This window comes from Rhinoderma darwinii, chromosome 3 (assembly GCF_050947455.1).
Source record: "Rhinoderma darwinii isolate aRhiDar2 chromosome 3, aRhiDar2.hap1, whole genome shotgun sequence".
Classification (NCBI taxonomy): domain Eukaryota; kingdom Metazoa; phylum Chordata; class Amphibia; order Anura; family Rhinodermatidae; genus Rhinoderma; species Rhinoderma darwinii.
In genome coordinates, this window is record NC_134689.1 from 297,813,994 (window position 1) to 297,835,695 (window position 21,702).

General features: G+C 40.1%; 1 protein-coding gene across 8 annotated transcripts in view; it reads right to left on the minus strand.

The window, feature by feature from the left end:
* The window catches only part of PPIP5K1 (diphosphoinositol pentakisphosphate kinase 1), a 180,676-nt gene that overhangs the window by 26,273 nt on the left and 132,701 nt on the right, over positions 1–21,702 (minus strand). For 4 of the 8 annotated variants that reach the window (XM_075858098.1, XM_075858105.1, XM_075858097.1 and 1 more), the window contains one exon: positions 13,838–13,900. The exons of the other annotated variants lie outside the window; for them this stretch is intronic. In XM_075858098.1, coding sequence (XP_075714213.1) covers positions 13,838–13,900 — 63 coding nt within the window. The remainder of the gene's footprint in view (positions 1–13,837; positions 13,901–21,702) is intronic. 8 annotated transcript variants of the gene reach the window in all.

Sequence of the window (21,702 nt, forward strand, 5' to 3'; positions counted from 1 at the left end):
AAACTCATGGTGTGGCCCCCATGTTCCCCTGACCTCAACCCTATTGAGAACCTTTGGAGCATCCTCAAGCAAAATATCTATGAGGGTGGGAGGCAGTTCACATCAAAACAGAAGCTCTGGGAGGCTATTCTGACATCCTGCAAATATATTAAAGCAGAAACTGTCAAAATACTCACAAATTCAATGGATGCAAGAATTGTGAAGGTGACATCAAAGAAGGGGTCCTATGTTAACATGTAACTTGGCCTGCTAAGTTTTTTTTGATTGAAAGAGCTTTTGATTTCTGTAAATATGACCTCCTGATGCTGCAAATTCAACAAATGACCATTTTAGTTCTCTTTACAACCTTTACAATGTTTTGATCTCTGTTGTGCATAATAATTTGAAACAGTGCATTTTGAGATTTTTACTTCTAAAAAAACAAAACTGTTATCCTTAGGAGATTTGTTCAATAAAATTTGCATTATACTCCAACGGTTGATGGCTTGAAGATTATACTTAGACTGTCATTTGCATTGACTATTTAGGAAAATCAGCAAAAAATAACATTTGCATAATAATTTGGAACGCGGTGTATGTGTGAACCTGGGAATGCTGTAAAACAGCTTACAGAGAAGAATTGTGAGACTTATGGTATTTGACCCAATGACCTTTGTATTCTGCTGTTACAAAGGCTGACATGACTAAAAACCTAATGACGTTTGTATTCTATTGGGTTAAAGATACATACAAAGATGAGCTTGGACGTTTCTGTATTATACCATATGTGGAATGTATATGTGTAAGTATGAGGGTAACGCCTAGTCTCATATTATCATAAATAAAGGAACCTTATGGCAGGGACTTATTTGAACACGGATGCCACGTGTCATGGTCTCTCCGGCCGGCTTCTCTAAAAACCTCCAGAAGAGAGAGTATTAATTTATTTGGATCTCATAGACAATTGCAGATTGTCCTGTTTTACTGTTTTATGGACAAAGCAAATTCTGCAAGGGGGGGGGGGTGACACTCCATATTAATGCCTATGGATTTAGAATGGGATTTCATAAAAGCTCCTGTAGCTGTAATGTATAACATGCTGTGTGTGAACCTGCAATGTCCACAGATGCTTTCCAGTGTCCAGTGATATAATAATATATATTATATTATATATATATATATATATATATATATATATATATATATATATATAATGCACACAAGAAGACAGCAGCACTCACTAATGAATAATCGACCAGGTGCCCAGCTGCTTCTGCTATATATATATAATGTGTAGATAGTTGGAGCAGCACTGTGGAATAAACCTTTACGGTGGGTGCAAAGCCTTTCCAAGGGAGTTACCTCTCCCAAAAGATCCTGGTAGAAAAAATTTGTACGGAAGCAGCACTCCAAAAGTATCAAAACGATTTATTGTTCACCACATCTCAGTGCAACGTTTCCCACTCACAATGACAGCATTTTCAAGCATAAACACTTCAAGTCAACAGGATATTATATAAGGAGCATAGCTCATTTAAAAACAATTGTGATTCATGTAAACAATTATAATATATAAAGTGCTACAGTGCATATCTGATAATATGAAAAAGATACATGTGTCATAGGACCAGATCCACAACATATCCGGAATGTAAATCAAGAAATGTGATACCACATATAATATAAACATACAAAACATACAATGTATAAGCAATTTAATTCATGTGTAGACGTTTTACTAATTTAAAAAGATCAGCTGTAACTCACCACTACATTTAGGAGCCATTATTGTTTATCAATACAAGCACATTGTGTTTGGCGTCTTTGCGAACTCAGTGCGCCTGCGCCGTTATGTCATACAATGCCCAATGGTCATGGGCGTATGGTCGAATATCTCGTGGGATCATCAGACCTCGCGCATGCCCAAAAGAAAGAGACGTGCGGTGCACCTATCTCACGCTGGAACATATGAAACTATTAAATTCCACGCATGCTCAGTGGAATTCCTATATCGTCCTCACTACTGGATATAATCTATAGATACACTGCATTTGTACAATAGAAATTTTAAATGTGTTTTTGCAAAGATGTTATTATATGTAATAAGGCATTAGTTAAATACCACTAAGTCTCCATATAATTAATATTTAAAATATCGTAAATGCTAACTAGTAATTCGGACTGGTATAAAGAGGGGGGTTCACGTATCTGTGAATTTCTACATATTCGTACAAAACTCATGAAGCTTATATGATCCCCAGTGAAGATGTGCAGGACCAAAGGTCAAGCACAACTTCCATGTGGAGAGTCACATCATGGTCGTGGGACTGGCAAAGTCCCCCCTCCATAGTCAGTGACCCCCCGGCGGGGTTCAAGCTCTCAGGATGCACCTGTACTTTACAATAATAATGTTGGCGTAGATCCCCCACATGTTGTAACCAGTTCATACCAGATAGAACATACATAAAAGAGACACATGTATTTTCATGATGAAATGGAAACTTTTTGAGAAAACAGTTATGAGTGACAACAGAATGAAAATGTTGCGTTCAACCTTATCATGAGAATAATTCTATAATCAGAAGTCAATGCCCAACTGATAACATATGACAGAAAGTTTGCCTGAAGATTTTCCTATAATGGTAATCCAAAATTTTCAAAGGTGAGTATACAGACTGATGATCTTGTGTGTATCGTATTGCTTATACATTGTATGTTTTGTATGTTTATATTATATGTGGTATCACATTTCTTTATTTACATTCCTGATATATGGGGTGGATCCGGTCCTATGACACATGTATCTTTTTCATATTATCATATATGCACTGTAGCACTTTATATATTGTCCTCGCTCATCCGACGCGATGAAGTTCCTGTGGGAGGGAGTGAGTGACGTCACAGCGTGATCTCGCGAGGACACGCTGTGTGTCTGTGCACTGCCAGAAGCTGGGTGGTAACGAAGAGAAGTGGATGATGCTGATTCGTCAGCATCATACACTTCCATTCACAACGCCCAGTTAGTAAAACAAGTAAACACACCCAGATGTAACGAACACAATACACGCCCAGTTGGACATAACTTTAAACACGCCCAGTTGTACATAAGAAAGGCTCATTTGCATAAATATAAAAATGCTCAGAACTTGGCCAAAAATGCTCGTTTTTGAAAAATAAAAACGTTACGGTTATCTACATTGCAGCGCCGATCAGCTGCAATAGGAGATAGGGGTTTGAAAATCTGGTGACAGAGCCTCTTTAACACCTTATATGGGATGAGCGCTGAGCCGCTTGGTTTCTGTTTCCGGAAAGCCGAGCAGTTTGTGTACGGGCTCATAGAAACTCCATGAGCCGTACACCGCTACTTTGGCTTTCCGGAAAAAGCCGAACAGAAACGAAGTGGCTCAGAGCTCGCATGAGTGCTTCTGCCTCTTAGTTTTAGTGATCGGTGGGGGTCTCAGCACCCGGATCCCCACCCATCAAAAGTTCTGACATGTCACTATGACATGTCAGAAGTTTGTTGAACATTTACTTACCCTTTAAATAGAGGTGTTACAATTTGTTTTTATTTGATGTGTTAAAGGCTATGTAAACCTTTAAAAACGTTTTTTAAAAAAAAAAAAAAATAGTGTATGGTGTTTGGTGCAACCTTTCTAACTACTTATTAAAAAGTATTTTTACTTTTTGAGATACAGCTGCTTTATATCCTGAATACAGAGCAGCTGTATCTAGTGCTATAACCTGTATCTGTCAGGTCAGTGGCACTGACGGGTACAGTGACAGCGGGTTGGGGGGGTTGAATTGCGTGTGAGGGGGAAGGAGGGGGCCCAAGTTGTGTCAAGAGCCCAGGGCCCATGGTACACGTAATCCGCCACTGCCTTGCACTATATGTTCTTTTTACAGGTGTAATCTTTTTTGTATGGGTATAGGTCTATGTATTTATGCCTTAGCACATGAAACTCCTGCTTGTAATAGGTGTATATGCTTGTCTACATATATGTAGTTCACTTTCTCTAAGTCTTATTAAAATAAATTATTTTATTTACTTTGTAGGTGGTATATATGTAGTTAATTTTGTATACATGAAATGAAAATAAAGTATTTTATTTACTATACCGGTGGTTAGCTGTGAGTGGGGCTGGGTGATTTTGGCAAAAAATAAAATCTAGATTTTTTTTCAACACTTTGGGCAATTTTCGATTTGAATTTCGATTTTTCTTATTTTTTTCCGTTTATTTAACAGTAACACCAAGAGATAATTTAATCAATTATTTTCTTTACATAAATAACTTAACATATATTACGATTACTATAGAATTGTACGCAACTTCACAACTTTTAACCTTTGCAAATACTTTTTTTTATCAGAAATACAATTGGAACACTGTCTATCTAATTGATTATAACTTCTGTGTTCCCCAGCAGGGAACTGGTTAACAAAATCTATAATCAATGATGCACTGCGTGCACGAACATCCCTCTGTGCCCGTCACCACCTCAGCCAGTCTTCAACATTGCAGACGAGAGTAGTGTAAATTGCAGCAGGGCCAGGTAGATAGCGCCGAGCGGGCACACTGGGGAGAGATTACATTATAGTGTCTGAGGAGGACCCTGTGCAGTACCGGCCCCACCATGGGGTTTTAATATATGACATTAAGGCCGGATTCACACAACCGTGTGATTTTTCGCAATCCGTGTGTCCCCCGGATTTCCCAGCCCGATCACGGTACATGTGAATGGGACTCCTGGCAGCATAAACATTTGGGCTAGTCACACAACATTAACCCTTTCACGCCGCAGCCCTTTTTCAGATTTTCATTTTCGTTTTTCCCTCCCCACCTTCCAAAGGCCATAACGCCTTTATTTTTCCGTCGATATAGTACTATGAGGGCTTGATTTTTGCGGGACAAGTTGTAGTTTTTCGTAGCACCATTTATTTTGCCGTATAATGTACTAGGAAACGGGAAAATAATTATTTGTGGGGTAGAAAATGAAAAAAAACAGCGATTCCGCCATGGTTTTTTGCGCGCCATTTTTACGGAATTCACTGTACAATTAAAACAACATATTCATTTTATTCTATGGGTCAATACGATTACGCCGATACCAAATATGTGTAGGTTTTTCTATATTTTACTACTTTTACAAGTAAAAACCTAAGTGTAAAAAAGAAAATTTATTTTGTTTCGCCAAATTCCGAGAGCCGTAACGTCTTTATTTTTCCGTCGATTAAGTGGTATAAGGGCTTATAAGCTGTAGTTTTTAATAATACCATTTTGGTGTAAATGTTTGATCACTTTTTATTTTATTTTTTGTGGGAGATTAGGTGAACAAAAAATAGAGATTCTGGCGTTAACAAATTTTTTTTTTACGGCGTTCACCGTGCGGGTTAAATAATTATATTTTGTGATAGTTCAGACTTTTACGGACGCGGCGATACCAATTATGTTTATTTATTTAATTTTTTACTATGCTCTAGGGGGAAAATGGGAAAAGGGGGGGTTTTTTAACTTTTAATATTTTATTTTTTTTACACAAAAAAAAACAACTTTATTTAACTCATTTTTACATTTTTTATTAGTCCCCCTAGGGGACTTCAACCAACGATCGTTAGATCGCTTGCACGATATACTGCAATACTAATGTATTGCAGTATATCGTGATTCTGACAGTCTCCTATGAAGCCCTGCCGGAAGCAGAGCTTCATAGGAGTACCAAGATGGCGGACCTGGGGGACTTTGTCAGACCCCCAGGCAGCCGTGTGAACCAACGGCTCCCCCCGATCTCGCCGCGGGGGGGCCGTTGAGACGTTACAGGGGGTCGCCCCCCTGTTTTTAGTAATTTAAATGCGATCTCTATTGAACGTGGCATTTAACGTGTTAAACAAGCGGGATCGCGCTAACCCGGAAGTGTCGGCTGTAACACACAGCCGACAGACTCGCTCTATGGAGCGGACTCAGCCCGTGAGCCCGCTCCATATTCCCCCACCCGGCGTGCGCCGTATATATACGGCGGATGTCGGGAAGGGGTTAAATAAATAAAAAAATGGGCATTTAAAAACGTTTAAATGTCAGTTTTTCATGTCCATTTAGCATCAGTGTCTCCAAATTCTCATCCATTTCCAGTCCGTCTGTCCGCTTTTCATGGCCGTTACAAATCAAAACAAAACAAAAAAAAAGGATGGATTTCATTTGTCAGGGTTTTTTGTATTAATTGCCTGAAAACAGCAATGCCCATGTAGATAGTGCTGCAATGTCCATGTAGATAGTGCCCACATAGTGCCCCAGTGCCCACATAGTACCACAGTGCCCACATAGTGCCACAGGGCACACATATAGTGACATAGCGCCAACATAGTGCCCACATATAGTGACATAGCGCCACAGTGCCCGCATAGTGACAGTGCCCACATAGTGACAGTGTCCACATAGTACCACCCCCCCAACATAGTGCCACAGTGCCCATGTAGATCGTGCCACATATCCTTGCAGATAGCACCCCATGTAGATTGCAGCACCCCTCCTCCCTTGTAGATAGCAACCCCACCCCCCTTGTAGATCGCAGCACAACACCTACTACCTTGTACATCACACCCCTACATGTAGATAGCACCTCCCTTCTTCCTTGTAGATATCGCCATTGTAGCTGCCACTAGGAGGTGAATCCCCGGCAGAGGTTGCCGAAGCTTTGGCTGGGGATTCAGCTCCTAGTTGGAGCTACTGTGGTGCGATCTACAATGCTACAACTATGCTGTTTCCGTAACTAACATTCCGTTCCATGGGACTTACGGAAACAGCGGTGCTCAGCCAGCTACACTGTTTTCTTCTTCATGGTCGGAATTCACACACTTCAGCCGCAACACAGAGCGGTAGAACGGGTTTTAGGGGGCCACGTTCTAGAGATAGGTGCGGATCCCAGAAGTGGGACCCGCATCTATCTGACATTTATGACATATCCTGTGGATATCCTCAGAAAAAGCATGGTTGAACAGCAGCACACGTCTCCCAAATTTCGTGACAAGGCTTGAGAAAGACCCTCCACTTGTCACGGGTCGAAACGTTGCCATTTTTTACTGGATGTTTGACAAATAAAAGAACGTATTGATTGAAATTTGGGAGACATGTGCTGCTGTTCAACCATGCTTTTTCGGAGGATTACATTACGTCAGACTGGGTTTGTCTGATTTTACAGCGTGACACCGCTCCTGATATCAGGATTTGTGCAGCTTCAAATTCTTTATTTTTTGGATTATATCCTGTGGATATGTCACAAACATCCCTCATGGAAAAACCCCTTTAAACTCAAAACATAAACAGTTAGGTATATGCAAAGCACATAAATAATGTGAGCACTGAAATCATATTTTGAATTATATATAGACTTGCAGTCTCACTGCATTCACAGAAGTCATTGGGGGTTTTTCCACCTCAATGTTATAGCATATCACTAGGATATGCCATAATATTATGATTGATCGGGATCCAACATATCGGACACCCGCATATATTTACAGAGAGAGCGGGAAGGGGTTTATTACAATAGAGTTTATAAGAAAAGCCCAGTAGCAAGACCCCTGTCAAATGTTTTAAAAGTAAATGATCTTAAACCAAAGGCATATCTTGACATAATGTCGCCCCAAACCTCCCTCTATACACACACACACACACACATACACTATATGAACAAAAGTATGGTGACACATACAGAAGCTTTTATGACATCCCATTCTAAATCCATAAGTATCAATATGGAGTGAGTTGCCCCCCCCCCCCCAAAAAAAACAAAACAGCTTCCAATTTCCTGGGAAGGCTTTTAACGAGATTTTGGAGTGTGTCTGTGGGAATTTTTGCCAAGTCACCCAGAAGAGCATTTGTGAGTTCAGACACTGATGTTGGATGGGAGGGTCTGGCCTGCAATCTCCATTCTAGTTCATCCCAAAGGTGTTCGATGGGGTAGAGCTCAGGGCTCTGTGCAGGCCAGTCAAGTTCTCCCACACCAAACTCACCCAACCATGCCTTTATTATGAACCTTGCTTTGTACACTGGGGCACAGTCATGCTGGAACAGAAAAGGGTTTTCCCAAAACTGTTCCCACAATGTTGGAAGCATACAATCGTCCAAAATGTCTTGGCATGCTGAAGCATTAAAATTTCCCTTTTCTGCAAGGAAGGGGCCTAAGCCAACCCCTGAAAAACAATCCCGTAGAATTATCCCTCCTCCATCTAACTTTAGCATCAGCATAATGCTCTCAGGCAGCTAACGTTCTCCTGACATTCGCCAAACCCAGACTCGTCCATCAGACTGCCAGATAGAGAAGTTGTGCTTCGTGATGTAAGGCTTGCATGCGGCTGCTCAGCCATCGAAACCATGCCATGAAGCTCCCGAGGCACAGTTTATGTCCAGATGTTAATAACTGCAGAGTTCCAAACATCCTCTGGCATTGAGTCAGCAGAGTGTTGGTGACTTTTATGCACCATGTGCCTCAGTAGACTATGTGGTCTGCTACATCATGGCTGGGTTGATGTGGTTCCTAAACGCTTCCACTTTGAAATAATACCACTCACAGTTGATGGTGGAATATCTAGGAGGGAAGAAATGTTACAAACTGACTTGTTGGAACAGTGGCATCCTATTATAGTACCATGCTGGAATTCACTCAGCTCTTCATAATGACCTATTCTTTCACAAATGTTTATAAAGGCAGACTGCATGGCTAGGTACTGGATTTTATACACCTGTGGCAATGGGACTGAATGAGAAACCTGAATTCAATAATTATGAGGTGTGTCCCAATACTTTTGTCCATATAGTGTATATACGCACCCACAAGAACATACATTATATATATATATATATATATATATATATATATATACATATACACACACACACACACACACACACTACATCATCAAAAGTATGTGGACACCCCTTCTAATTTATCAGCAATATCACACAGATTGCTAACAGGCGCATGATATCAATCATACAGCCATGCACTCTCCAAACATTACAGGATGAGTGTGTCCTACTAAAAAGTATGACTTTCATCATGGAACGGTCATAGGAAGGCCAATTTTCTAACAAATCAGTTTGCCAGATATGCCCTAGTAGACTAAGTTCTGTTAAGTCGAAACCTCTACTGAAGAACTGTTCATTGAGAGCTTCATGGATTGAGTTTCTGTGGCTGAGCTGTCACTCACAAGCCTAAGATTACCATGCGTACTGCCAAGCATCAATTAATATGGAGGAAATCACACTTCACTACCTAACAGCCTGACAAATGACTTTGGGTTTGGAGTTGGAGTAGCAATGATCCTTGATTTCTTTTTTGGCTTAGGTTGAGCCACTTTGTTCCATTTAATTTTGAGACATCTTGCTTAATGCTACAGCATACAATGACATTCTAGAGAATTGTGTGATTCCAACATTTTTGCCACGTTTTGGGAAAGACACTTATCTGTTCAAGCATGAAAATTTCCCATGCTAAAATTATGTTTGCCAGTTTCAATGTAGATAACCTAGACTGGCCTGCAAAATTCTATTGGTCCCTTAGAAATGTCCTAGTGGCTGATTGGACGTAACCCTAAACCCATGTTACAGATTCTAGTGGAAAGAATTCGCAAAAGAGTGGAGGCTGTTATAGCAATAATGGTGGGAAAAAGTCTATAGGCTACGTTTCCATTTTAAGCTTCCATCGCAGATCCTGTCAGATTTGATGGGAAGACTAGCGCTGCATGCAGTGAAATTCCTTCCATTACAATGACGGACCCCATTCTAAGTCAATAGCATCTGTTGGGCGCAGGTGGAATCTGCCGTAAGACAGATCCAGCACTGCGTTCTGGTTTGCGTTCTAAACGGGTTTCAGAATGCCGATATGAACAGAGCCGAAGTGCTAATGAATTTGGAATCAAGCACAAATGGTGGCCTGGTGTCCACATGCTTTTAGTCATGGTTTGTATATAGTCTTTCATATAGTCTTTTAGAAGAAAGCATGGCTGTTTATTACTGTTCTGCTCAATTTGGCCCAAAAATATATATTTTTTTTAGCAATGATACCGACCTATTCATGCATCTAAAATGTTTATTCATATTGTTGCTTGAATAATAGATTTTGTGGTAGATAGAAATGTTTCTGACTTTATTTTACATATTATTTTTTATGCTCGTTACTGTGGAAAAGGGAGACAAACTGTAATCTGAGGCGTGGATACAAATCATCAATAATCCAATGTAACTGGTATGGTAAAATTTATATGGGCAAATATGTATTTTAATGGAGGTAGTTAGGGTCCTCCGTAACAATTAAGGCTAGGCCTCGGTGGCACATTGTCGCATTACAATCACTCATGCGCTACTTCAATGATTCCGTATGGGGTGGGGGGAGTGTACAATCACAAGAATTACAACATGGTCAAAATTCTTGCGACCGTAGCTTCGAACTTTGTCCCTCACAACTAAACATTAAAGGGGTTCTCCCACAATTAGCATTTATCTACACACAGGTTAGGTGATCAATGTATGATCACTGGGAGCCCCACCACTTGGGGCGCCCACCAATCTCTACAACGGGGGTCCTGATCCCCGTTCCTCCTCACTGTTGGAAAACTCCTTTAAAGGTCACATGCTTGAAGTGTCATGGCAATGCTGCAATTTTGACACGACGTTCGTGCAACCAACTTTTGCTGTAGAGGCCTGACCTAGGGACTGACAAACAATACTAAAAGCTAAACAAGTAACAAAAAGTGAAATTTGTATATTAGAAGCTGGTTAGTATATGGTTAAAATATAGCATGTACTATATAATACCAATGCAAAGTGTACGTACATACACTACATGTAAATACAAAATGGCTATTTTTCTGCATGTGCCTAGCACTGACAGGACAGACACATTGCTGACTGCTCGTAGTCAGCAATGTGTCTGAGTAGTTTTTTATTAAATGAAAAAAAATCGATTACAGCAGTTTTTAGACGCAATTAAAGGGAACCTGTCACCAGCATTTGACCTATGAAACCAGCAATACCAGGGTGTAGTGGGTGAAAAATAATTTCTATATAACTTATAATTATCTTCTTAGTCGGCTCTGAAGCTTTAGTATTCAGTTTTTAGTGTTCCCACACCGTATGCTAATGAGCATAAAAGAGTCAAATCCTCGTTTGAAAAGAGTCATATCTTCATTCCTCAAGTCTTTCCGAGTTTACCCCGCCTCCTTACTTTTGATTGACAGCTCCTCGCCTTCCCCCAGCACACAAAATCCCACACTTGGGCATTGATGTCCTCTTCTGGTGTGTGCGCACAAAGTGACACCGGATTATTACGATAAAAAGCGTCAAATGTTTGCAGACCGTTATTTACAGTCGGAGGAGGAGTTTAGGAGAGGGGATAACGGCAATGAACTTTTCATAGCAGCGGCCAGTGAGGGATAAGTAAAGTTCAATAGGTGAAATGCTGGTGACAGGTTCCCTTTAAGGCCCGTGTAAATAATTGTAAGTAGAAGAAGAGTAGGTATATGCAAGACATTCTTATTACCTTAAATGTGATGCAGTTTCTCCTTCTAGTGAGTCTGGGTTATCTCGGTCTTAAAATGAGGTTGTTAAACAGCAAAGAAATAAAAAAACACTAAAGGCTGCAGTAAACGAAATGGATTTCACTTAATGGTAAAAAAAAAAAAAGGTGCTGAGATAACAGTTTTAAGTGATTGAAGACTACATGATATAATTCTGAAAATGTAAATTTCAAAACTTTTGGCCAATCGATACTAATAATTCATACAAAAAAATGTTTTAACATTTTTTTACTGCAGCTTTTAAGTCCAGTTGCCACTGATAACCAAGTTTATCAAAAGCAAAGCAAATCAATGGTGCCACAAAATGAAAAAAAGATTAAAATAAGAAATACAGAGAAAAAATAGTAAAAGTACAACAGGAATAAGAAATAAAACCTGGAGAAAATGAAAGATTCAAATGAATGCATTCTGAAAAGAAAACCTGAAAAGAGAAAAAGCCTTGACAGAGAGAGTAGAAAAATTTTAATTTAGTTAAAACAATTTATTTTTCTTATATATCACGAGTTAAAAAAATAGAAAAATATTCTTGTTCTTTAAAAATAAAAAACAAAAAAAAACTATTTTATATTATAAGAAAATAATATTAAACTGTACCCAAATTATATAAAAATTCTTATAAAGGCCACTATTGTTTTCTTTAGCGAACTAAAATTAAGAAAATGTTTTTTTGTAGGCTCAAAGGGCTTTTCCCCTTTGATAAATGTATGATCGCTGTGGGTCCCATCACGGACCTAATTTCTCCTCACTGCACGATTGCAGTGAGGAGCGTCTTGAATTAAGTGAGGGTCGCGCATGTGCGCAACCGATCCATTCAATGTCTATGGGTTTGACAGAGACAGCCATATACAGCACTCGGCTGTTTCCATTGGCCCCATAGACATTAATTGGAGCGGCAGCGCACATGCGCAACCGTGACTCCATTCCTAATCCTCCTTACTGCAATTGTGCAGGGAGGAGGAACGGGGATCGGGACCCCCATTCTAGTGATCTGTGGGAGTATCAGTGAAGGGGCCCCAGTAAACATTTATCACATATCCTGTATAGGTGATAAAAGTGCTTAGTGGGAAAATCCCTTTAAAAGGGGTTGTCTCATAAAGACAACCCTTTTCTGTATGCCCTATTAGGGCATATGAACATCTATTATCCAGAGTGAAAAGACACTTGCAAAGAGCAGCTCTCGCTCTGGCAGACTCCATGTATTACACAGTTGTCCATTGAATTTGGATGAACTGCATGTTCATGTTTCCCTTGCAGGAAAAATGTAAAGGCCGGGCGACAGCTTCACCCACCAGCAGTTTTTAAAGTCAGACCTGTGTTGATCAGCTGATCGCTGGTCCGGCTTCAGTGAAAATAATAAGGGGTTGTCTTCATGAGACAACCCAAAAAATAAAACATATACACAGATAATCTCTTAAGTTTTAAAATACGGTAATATTTTTGAACAGACAAAAATTTGCTGTCCACTTAGTATACAAAGTAAAATTAATCACATGACTAAGTAGTCTTTATCTCCCTTTAATGGTATAAAAACAATGGTTCTTTTCATTATTTACATTGCCTGTAATAGCTTTCCTAAATAGTATTTTAACATACATTAAGCCAGCCGCGTGAGCCATTCCAACTAGGTTGTCCAATTGACAGAAAGGACTATAACAGCTTTCAGAGAGCAGTAGGTATTAAATGTATGACCTAGAGTTTATTGGATTTTGAAAAAATATATTTTATAAAGGTAACAGTAAATTTGTTTATTACGTTATTACGTTACTATGAAAAAAATTATCCTAAAATGAAGCTTTTAATGATAAATCTAGATCTCCTCCATATAGACAAATGAGCTTTGCTCAAATATATGATTTTTTCAGATAGCCACTGTATGTTGTTATAAATATGATTTTATTTCTTTTATATGGCTTGTGATATTACAATATGGTACTGTAAATGTAAAATATCTTAAATAAAATGGAAACCATCACACAAAACAAAGCATTGATTTCAATTTTGCAATGGTGTTGTTCTTACCCTGAACTATACTTGAGAATTATTAGGTTTATTTTGGTACTAGATAAGGTTGGTAGATGAACATGAGGAAGGACGATGCGATATAAAAGAGGAAATTAACTAACTGGAAGAAAAACTATGGAAAAACCGGAGAGGAAGATTCCACATCACAATATCAACACGAACAAGATTTGGTGGATGGCAAACGGACAGAAAAAGAAAAAAAACCGGAAAAATAAAAATGGGGTTAATAGTGTGAAGCAACACTTCAAATCAAGAAAGCAAACGTACCATTAGTCGGATGCTTTGCAAACGACACAGAAAATCGTTTTACAGCTGGCATAGACAACAGTTCTGAGGAAAAAAAAACACAAGCATCGGCATTAACATTCTGATTTCGGGCCACGGACACAGGCACATACACACACCAACAGGATCCTGGGACAACATACTGCAAGGACAACTTGTGTTAAAGGCCAAACTGAACTATCATCAAAAGCCACATGCATGAGAAAAGCAAAAAGATATTCAATGGATTAGTTTACGCGGCTATGTCATGCTCAGAATAGTTGCCATGTGCCATACAAGAACATATCCATAGTATGCACTTAATTATAGTAATACACTGAATTATAGAAAAGGAGTAGGACTGAGGTAAAAAATGAAAGGGAAAAAGTTTAGACAGAATAGTTTGTCTTCAAATGATAGTACATACTGATGTAATTGATTCTAGATCGGTTCAGCTGACATTATGTTAAGGGCCTTTTAGACGTGTTGATTCTCGTTCGAATAATCGTTAGATTGAGCAAAAGTGATCAATTAGCCTAGGTGTAAACACTGCAAGTGATCGAAAGATTAACGAAAGATCCTTCGTATGTCGACGATCTAATAGTTTTGAATGAGAGAAATATTATCGTTCGTCGTCACTAAATGTGCAAGTTTAAACAGGTATCGTTAGTCTTGCACCAAATGCAGTAATTGGTCAGATGCCAGACACGCGACATAAACACCGATCGATATAACGACTATTTCAACGATAATAGATGCAATTAAATAACGATAGTTTGCAACGGAACGACTTGATAATCGTTCGATGATTACAATTGCTTGGCTCGTCTAAAAGGCCCTTTACTTTTTATATAGAGGAGTGGGCCTAAACGAAACTTTATAGGTTTGCAAGTCTACACAATTTTTTTTTTTCTTAACCGTAGTTACTGTAAAAAAAATTCTGGACTTGGAGATGCAACATTTTTAGATCATGGAAAAGCATTCCACAGCTAATACATAGTTTTACAACTAATGGCACAGTAGAGCACATTGGCACAAAGGGGTCATAAAAACTCCATGTAACAGTTTGTTGGTTCTCTGACAGAGCCACCAGTGACCATCAGCAACACGTGGTCCTAACCAACATGTGGTCATGATCCTTAACACATACCCCCAATAATTAGTTTGTTTAATGCACCTTATCATTTCAAGAAAAATTAGAAGTAGCGTGGCTAGGCATGCTCCGAAAAGTATGGATTTTCCTTAGATCTGCACAGACCCAGCGCAAGTTTGGAAGTAGCATCAGCCACCCAAGACCTCCTTTTAACTACCATAAGGATTAAAGTGTTCTTTGCATTCCTCTGGGGACCAGGAGTCTGCCAACCGAGAGAAAAAATAGGCTACAGAAACCCAGCCTGCAAACCTCACCCGCTCCTAGAGTTACATAATTGATAGGGTTGAAAAAAGACCAAAAGGTCCATCAAGTCCAACCTATATTCCTACCGTGTTGATCCGGAGGAAGGCAAAACTCCCCTTGAAGTGGATGCCAATTTCTTAATTAGGGGATAAATTCCTCCCCAACTTCAAATATGGAAATCATAATAAATCCCTCGATCAATGTCCCATCTCCAGAATACCCATAACTTTCAATATTATATTTTTCAAAAAAGGCATTAATGCTCTCCTTGAACTTGCTCAATAAATCAACCATCACAATATCCTGTAGCAGAGAGTTCCATAGTGTCACTGCTCTCACAGTAAAGAATGCCCGTCTGTGATGATGGCAAAACCCTTTTTCCTCTAGACGTAGAGGATGCCCCCAGTAGAGCAGTACAACCACTACTGAAATTTCATCTGACCAGCTGAAACTGCTACCATCACAACCCACGTTCCCATGTAGAGTAGCAAGCTTAGGACACAAGAGTCATTATTGCCGGTCATGACCCAGCCTCACCTAATTGGCATGTCTTCTGCATGACATTTTCTCCCGTGTCTAATGCAAAGAACTGTGCCCCTGGGTTACCCTCTGTGCCCCATACCGCCGAAAATTAAAAGTTGTTGGGAAAAATTATGGGGTTTCCCAGCATGGTGACAAGAAATGAACAACTTAAAGAGGATTTTCCGAGTTATTCCAAAACGTGGCAGGGGTAAGGAGGGATGCCTTAAAAAAAACATTACTCACCTCACAGATCAGTGCCGGCGCTCTGATCCTCCGCCACCGCTGTTTATTGACATGGCTGCAGTGACGGCGTGCCCGTATACCCACTGAGACCAGTAATTGGCTGCAGCGATAATGTGGGTAAACAAGCACGTCATCGCTGCAGCTATGTCAATAAACAACGGCGCTGTAACGTCAAAGATCTGTGAGGCTCTTTTTTTTTTTCATGCATCCCTCCTCTGCCTGCCACTTTTTATAATATCTCAGAAAACCATTTTAATAATAAGTTTCCCTAATGTCCAGGCGGAACAACTATATCCTATTTACTAGGCTATCGATGGCATTAAAAACAAATGATGGCGAGCAAATATTCAGGTAAAGGAACTCCACAAAAGTATCCAACACTGATGCCAATTTTTAAAGGGGTTGTTCAAGATTACAAAATGTGTTTGTTTTTTTTCCAGAAACAGTGCTACATTTGGCTATGGGCAGTGTCTGGTATTGCCGCTCTATCATATTTCAACTTACTTGTTATACTGCCTAATCTAAGAAAATCTTTGCAAGTGTATCTCCACTTACAGTAGCAAAAGGCCAAGACTAAATGAGAGACCTACAGGTGTGCCCTAAACAAGACTATACATTAAAACCAGCATTTTTCATTGTTTCTCATTTCATTTTACTTTATTATTTGACGTTTTGTGATACTTTTCTGAATCAGACAACTTACAGTATCAGCCTATGATTAAAACATCTGAACGCAATGCTAAACCCCCCCCCCCTCCACTAGGGCCGAAAACTTTTGGCCCGTTTCTCAACTGCGGATTAAAGAATTTAGGAGGTAATTTATTAAGAATGGCGTTTCATACGCTAGTCTTAATATAAAAGAGTGCTGAAGTAAAATTTGCCTAATTTATTAAGAGGCGCACGCCTCGTAATAAATTAGGCGCATCTCTGGCTATCCATGCGCCAGAAAGGGAAATGGACGCCAGCCACAAGCTGGCATAAATTTCTGCTATAATTTATGGCAGTTTCTGGCATAAATCATAGTGAAGTCTCGCTTACTTTTAGAAATAGTGGCATAGGTGACGTAAAACAGCAGAAAGTAGCAAACTATTGTACAAATACAGGGTGCTCCATTTGTGACCTTTTTTACGCCATAATACAGGCAGATAGCCATTGATAAATTGAAAACCCTCATCCACACATAGCAGAAAAAAAATCTGTGCGGAATTCAGGGCATGCGGTGGACTTTGAAACCTGCAGCATGTCCATTCCAATTTTCCCAAAAAATTAGCAGTTAACAAATGCAGATTTTGTTAAGTATTCACCAACAAAATGAGCAGCAGAAAATCTCCACAATGTCTGGACTTACCCTAAGGGGGAACTACAAAACTACGTACACCGATCAGCCATAAAATAGAAGGTGTATTCCAGCCTCCAGAATAAATGCTAGATTGATGGGGGTATGACTGCTGGGACCCTCACCGATCACCTGAACGGGGCACCTCGGTCTCCCACCAGACGCAAGGCGATGGCAAGGAGTTGCTTAACCCCTTAATGACCAGCCTATTTTAGACCTTAATGACCAAGCCATTTTTTACGTTTTTCCATCGTCTCATTCAAAGAGCTAGACACTTTTTATTTTTGCGTCGACATAGCTGTATAAGGTCTTGTTTTTTGCGGGACAAGTTGTAATTTTTAATAGCACCATTTTGGGGTACATAGAATTTATTGATTAAATTTTATTAACTTTTTTTGGAGGGGAATAGAAAAAAAACAGCAAGTTCGCCACACTTTTTTGCATCCTAAATTTACGTCGTTTACCGTGTGGTATAAATAACACAATAACTTTATTCAGCGGGTTGTTACGATTGCAACGATACCAAATTTGTAAAGTTTTTGTATGTTTTACTACTTTTACACAGTGAAAACACTTTTTTCTCAAAAATATTTGTTTTTGTCTCCATATTTGAAGAGCCGTAACGTTTTTATTTTTTCGCCGATGCAATTGTAGGAGGGCTTTTTTTTTGCAGGACGACTTGTAGTTTTTATCGGTACCATTTTGGAGTAGATGCGACTTTTTGATCACTTTTTACTACATTTTTTTTTAAGGCTGGATTCAAAGAAAAAAGCAATTTTTGCATGTTTTTTTATTTTCTTTTTTTTATGACGTTCACCGTGCGTGTTAAATGATGTAATAAGTTTATAGTTGGGGTCGTTGCGGACACGGCAATACCAAATATGTGTAACTTTTTTGCTTTATTTTGTTTGTTAATAATAAAGCAGTTTGTAAGGGGGAAAAGTGGGTTTTTCATTTTTTTTTTCACTTTTGTTTTTTTCACTTTTTATTAAACTTTTTTACGATTATACGATCGCATTTATAATACACTGCAATACTTATGTATTGCAGTGTATTATGCCTGTCCGTGTAAAACGGACAGGCATCTGCTAGGACATGCCAGAGGCATGATCTAGCAGGCATTCACTACAGGCAGACCTGGGGGCCGTTATTAGGCCCCCCGGCTGCCATCGGAGACACAGACACTCGGCGATCTTATCGCCGGGTGTCAGTGGGATGAGAGGGAGCTCCCTCCCTCTCTCCAAAACCACTCAGATGCGGTGAGCGCTATTGAGCACCGCATCTGAAGGGTTAAACGGGTAAGATCGATATTAATATCGATCTCACACGTTCGAGCAGGGACGCCCCCAGCTACCTCTGGCAGCTGAGAGCAGGGAGGTTTGACAGCTCCCTGCTCTGTTTACTTATTCCGATGCAGCGACGTAAAAAGTCTATTGCATCGGAATAAGGCCCGTTAGTGACCGACGTAGAAACACTAATGGGGCGGTCACTAACGGGTGAAGCGGAGTGGAGGACGGGCATGCGCTCGTTTGTTAGTCAGCCCCATAGACTTTGAATAGGCCGGCACCACGAACGCCCGACCTCCGCTGCCGCGAACGCCAGGCCTCCGCTACAAACGCCTCCTAGCTGCCCTCATGCGGCTGGGGGGGACGACAGGGGGCACCGCTCTGGCAATATGTGTGGGTCAGAGTGAAGTGAATAACATTGATTATCTTGTTACAATTGCACCTGTCAAGAGGTGGGATAGATTAGGCAGTCAGTTTTTAAAGTTGATGTTTTGGAAGAAGGAAAAATGGGCAAGCATAAAGGATCTGAGCCACTCCGACAAGGGCCAAATTGTGATTGCCAGACTACTGGGTCAGAGAATCTTCAAAACATCGTATAGGGTGTTTTCGGTATGCAGGTTAGTACCATTGCGACAGGGTCATGAGTGCCCAAGGATCATTCATGCACGTGGGGAGTGCAAGCAAGTTCGCCTGGTCCGATCCCACAGAAGAGCTACTGTAGCACAAATTGCTGAAAAAGTTAATACTGGCTATGATAAGAAGGTGTCAGAACACACTGTGCATCGGAGCTTGATGTGCATGGGGCAGAATAGCCGCAGACTAGTCAGAGTGCACATGGTAACGCCTGTCCTTTTCTGAAAGTGCCTACAACAGGCACGTAAGCTTCAGAACTGGACCAGGGAGCAATGGAAGAAGGTGGCCAGGTCTGATGAATCACATTTTCTTTTACATCATGTGAACGGCCAGGTGCGTGTGCATCACTTACTTGGGGAAGAGATGGCACCAGACTGCACTATGGGGAGCCGGCTGAGGCAATGTGATGCTGTGGGCAATCTTCTGCTGGTAAACCGTGGGTCTGGGCATTTATGTGGATGTTACTTTGCTTTAAATGTTTAGGTAGGTGGTACATGTCAGACCAAGTACACCCCTTCATGGCAATGGTATTCTCTAATGGCAGTGGCTTCTTTCAGCATTATACTGCGCCCTGCCACTCTGCAAAAATTGTTCAGGAATAGTTTAAGGAAGATGACAAAGTGTTCATGGTTTTGAAACAAATCGAGCATCTATGGGATGTGCTAGAAAACCAACTTCAATCAATGGAGGCCACACTTTGCAACTTACAGGACTTATAGGATCTGTGGCTAATGTCATGGTGTCAAATACCACAGGACATCTTCAGAGGTCTTGTGGAGTCCATGCCTTGACGGGTCAGAGCTCTTTTGGCAGGCACAGGAAGAACATAAACAATATTAGGCAGGTTGGTTAATGTTATGGCTGATCAGTGTATATTCTCTGGAGATAATAGGTCAGAGTGTTGGAACCATGTTTATTCTTAAATTTGCAAAATCATCAAAACCAATGTTTATGGTACATATAGCAAACAAAACACACTTGAAACAGTCTATTCTATTAATTCTAAGAAAATAACCTTTCTTCATCCACTAACCTTTCCTTCATGTACTCACTAAAGCGAAAGTCCATCTTTAGATGAAGACTTAATTACGCTCCATTAAAACCGTTCTGCTATTACTTATTGTTACTACTCACGTCACAACTATTCCCTAACGCACAGACCTTCAAACTTGCTCTACAAAATTAGTAACACAGAACTTTAGACCTAAGAAACACTAAAGCTTGATACATGCCTGTCGAGAGAATTAGTTAGGACACATAGGGCCACCATAGCCTATTAAATAATTTGAAGTTGCACAATCCGTGTTGAATAAAACTTGACCGTGATATATTTCATTCTGTCCCATAGTTCAACAGGAGGCAGAATCCTGCCTTGTGTGTGACAGGCAACTGCAAGCTGCTATGGGCTTTACGGATAACCTGTAACGACTGCGATGCAATATAATTACTGAAAGAAACATGACATGATTTAGAGGTAGCCTTCCTTACAGCTACAGTTTAACGATATGCTAACTTTTTTAAAATCCATTAACCTTATCAATTCCATTGAGCGACTAGCATGTTTACTTTTGGCTGTATAGTTCCAAGGAAAAGTCAGTGAATGATTTGGAATTACCTGGATTTCTGCATTGATTACGAATTAAATGTAAACTAATTGTTCTAATTGTTATCTAGGTCACAATTATAGACAAACACAATCTAACTAAACAAATAACACGTAGTTGTAATGTTCATGACTTTTATCTAGCACATTGAGTAAACATCTAAGAAGAAAATGTAAGTGAAACTCTGTAAAGACTTCCCCAATAGGTAATTGGAAAAGGTGTTTCAATAAAAGGGAACCTGACAGCAGTTTTGATGTCTCAAAACTGCTGACAGAGCAATAACAGGGAGGAGGAGGGAATTTTAAAATACCCCTTTTCTCGGTTATGCAATTTCCCCTGCGCCGGCCAATGAGGAGACTGCTAGAGCCGTCACGCAAAGCAAAGGTGCGGAGCTTACTTTGCCTTAATGGCCCTTGCGATCACTGCGCCTGGGGAATTAAACATCGTTTTCTTAAACAGGCAACTTGCATGACTGTGACAAAAGGAATGTTTAGAATTCCCTCCCACTTCCCTATATCGCTCTGTCAACAGTAGAGAAGATAGGAAAAGTGGGTTTCACAGATGCTTTGACAGGAGAAAACTCTGGATTGTTGCCACTATCCCTAGAAATTGGCGTCCAAGAGTACAACGACAATCCTGAAAGAGGTGAGACAGACGGGTAACAGCAAAAGACCTATTGAAGACTCTACAAACTACTTTTATGTGTCCACTGAATGGTGTTCAAGAAAGGACACCACAGAAGAAACTGCTGCTGTCCAAAAAAACATTGCGGCCCATCTCAAGTTTGCCTCCTGGATGTTCCACAATGCTTCTGGACAAATGTTCTTTGGACAGATGAGACAAGGGTG